The 1,823-nt window shown below is 50.4% G+C and overlaps 1 protein-coding gene across 1 annotated transcript; it reads right to left on the bottom strand.

Moving 5' to 3' along the window:
- Nucleotides 1–1,086: 1,086 nt before the first annotated feature.
- On the bottom strand, nucleotides 1,087–1,380 carry LELP1 (late cornified envelope like proline rich 1). The gene has a single exon (XM_004388609.1). It carries the CDS (start codon nucleotides 1,378–1,380, stop codon nucleotides 1,087–1,089), a length of 294 nt encoding a protein of 97 aa, XP_004388666.1.
- Between the last annotated feature and the right edge of the window lie 443 nt (nucleotides 1,381–1,823).

The raw sequence follows: 1,823 nt of genomic DNA on the forward strand, positions 1-1,823 counted from the left end.
AGGTGTAATTTAAAAAACCAAAAAAAAAACCAAGCAAAAAAAAAAAAAAAAAAAACCCGTTTGCTGTGGAGTTAATTCCAACTCATGGTGACCCCATGTATGTCAGAGCAGGACTGTGCTCCATAGGGTTTTCAATGTCCTGATTTTTCAGAAGTAGATCGTCAGGCCTTTCTTCTATGGTACCTCTAGGTAGACTTGAGCATCCAAATGTTCAGTTAGCAGCCGAGCATGTTAACCATTTGAGCCACCCAGGGACTCCACAGGTGTAAGGCAGAACCCGACTATTGCTTTCAGGAGACTTACAACCTAGCAGTGCAGAGAAGCAGCAGCAGGTAAGTTCAGGTGTGATGTGTCACACCAGGCTAGGGTAGGGTGCTACCTTCACGGAGCACTTGTATATCCCAGGAAACCAGGCACTTTGTATGAACTCCGTCAGCCTCACAACAGTCCTGTAGCACATCGTTTCCTTTTATGGAGAGAAGAAAACCGAGGCACAGAGAAGTTAAGCAGCTTGCCTAAGGTCAGAGTTGTTAGAGGGCAGAGCTGGAGTTTAAACCCACACAGTTGTTCTCAGAGACCTTCTGCCCAAGTATTACACAACCGGAGTAATAGCAAAGGGTACAATTGCCTTTCCTGAGCCTTCCTGAAACTCTCTTCACTTCCCACTCCTCTTTCCTCCTCATACCCTCCCATGTCCCTCGTGCTCACTTGCCCTTCTGGGTTAAACACTTTAAAATCTGCAGCCACATTTACGGATCTCTCAGGTTTCACCCTCACAAGGGCGACATTCCCTAGATGCACCCTTCGGAAGAGGGGCCGGGTGAGAGGGCAAGGCAGACCGCCAGGGTCATCTGTGGTGGAGGAGGGCTGGGGATATAGCCTTACTCTCCAGGGATTGCTTCTTGCTGGGTAGGATGGAGCTACAGAAACAAAAGCAAACACACACAAACCCAGGAGAAGGGTTTTGCACAGCAGAGGAACGCTTTTACTTGTCAGTTCGTGGTTTCAGCCCCCAGCCCCATGGGGCTGGGCATGGTGAAGATGACAGTGGTAGGTGGTAGTGGGCTGGGTGGTGCCCGTGGTGCCTCACTCTGGGGGTGGGCACAGAGAGGGGCATTTAGGAGGACAGGGCTTGGTACAGGGCTTGGGGGGAGGGCATGGTGGGGGGCACGGAGGGGGGCACGGAGGGGGGCACTTTGGTGGGCATGGTGATGGACACTTGTCCCGTGGACACTTGTCAGAGCACCGTTGCAACAGCTTCTTTAAACAGCTGGGCTGGCATTTGGACTCACACTTTTGTTCACACTTGGGCTCACACTTTTGTTCACACTTGGGCTCAGTCTTTTGTTCACCAGATTTACTTTTATCATCACTCGACATTGCTTCTTGATTTTCTGGGCCCTGCAAAGAAATACCAGAGAGGTTTTAGGTGGGAGACCACACTTGAGGTCAGCAAGGACCAGTGCAGGCTTCCCAGTCACACCTGCTGCTGCCCCTGTCCATGAGAAAGTCTGCCCTGAGATGGGGTCAAGGCCATTTTCTAATTTAAGGGGCTATCCTCTGGTCATGGGTCCCTGATGGTGCAGTGGTTAAGAGCTCAGCAGCTAATCTAAAGGTCGGCGGTTTGAATCCACCAGCTGCTCCTTGGAAACCCTATGGGGCAGTTCTACTCTGTCCTATAGGGTCGCTATGAGTCAGAATTGACTCAACAGCAATGGGTTTGGTTTTTGGTTTGGGTTTAGAGCCACATGGTATGATTTTAAGAAGGGAGTTCCTTTTCCCCTCTGTTGAGTTTTACCCTGAGTGAGGCCTTCCTGTATGGA

This window comes from Trichechus manatus, unplaced genomic scaffold, assembly GCF_000243295.1.
Source record: "Trichechus manatus latirostris isolate Lorelei unplaced genomic scaffold, TriManLat1.0 scaffold00213, whole genome shotgun sequence".
Taxonomy (NCBI): domain Eukaryota; kingdom Metazoa; phylum Chordata; class Mammalia; order Sirenia; family Trichechidae; genus Trichechus; species Trichechus manatus.

Bases quoted from the DNA above. Each gene is read 5' to 3' on its own strand.
- LELP1 (XM_004388609.1), bottom strand. From the start codon at position 1,380: ATGTCGAGTGATGATAAAAGTAAATCTGGTGAACAAAAGACTGAGCCC.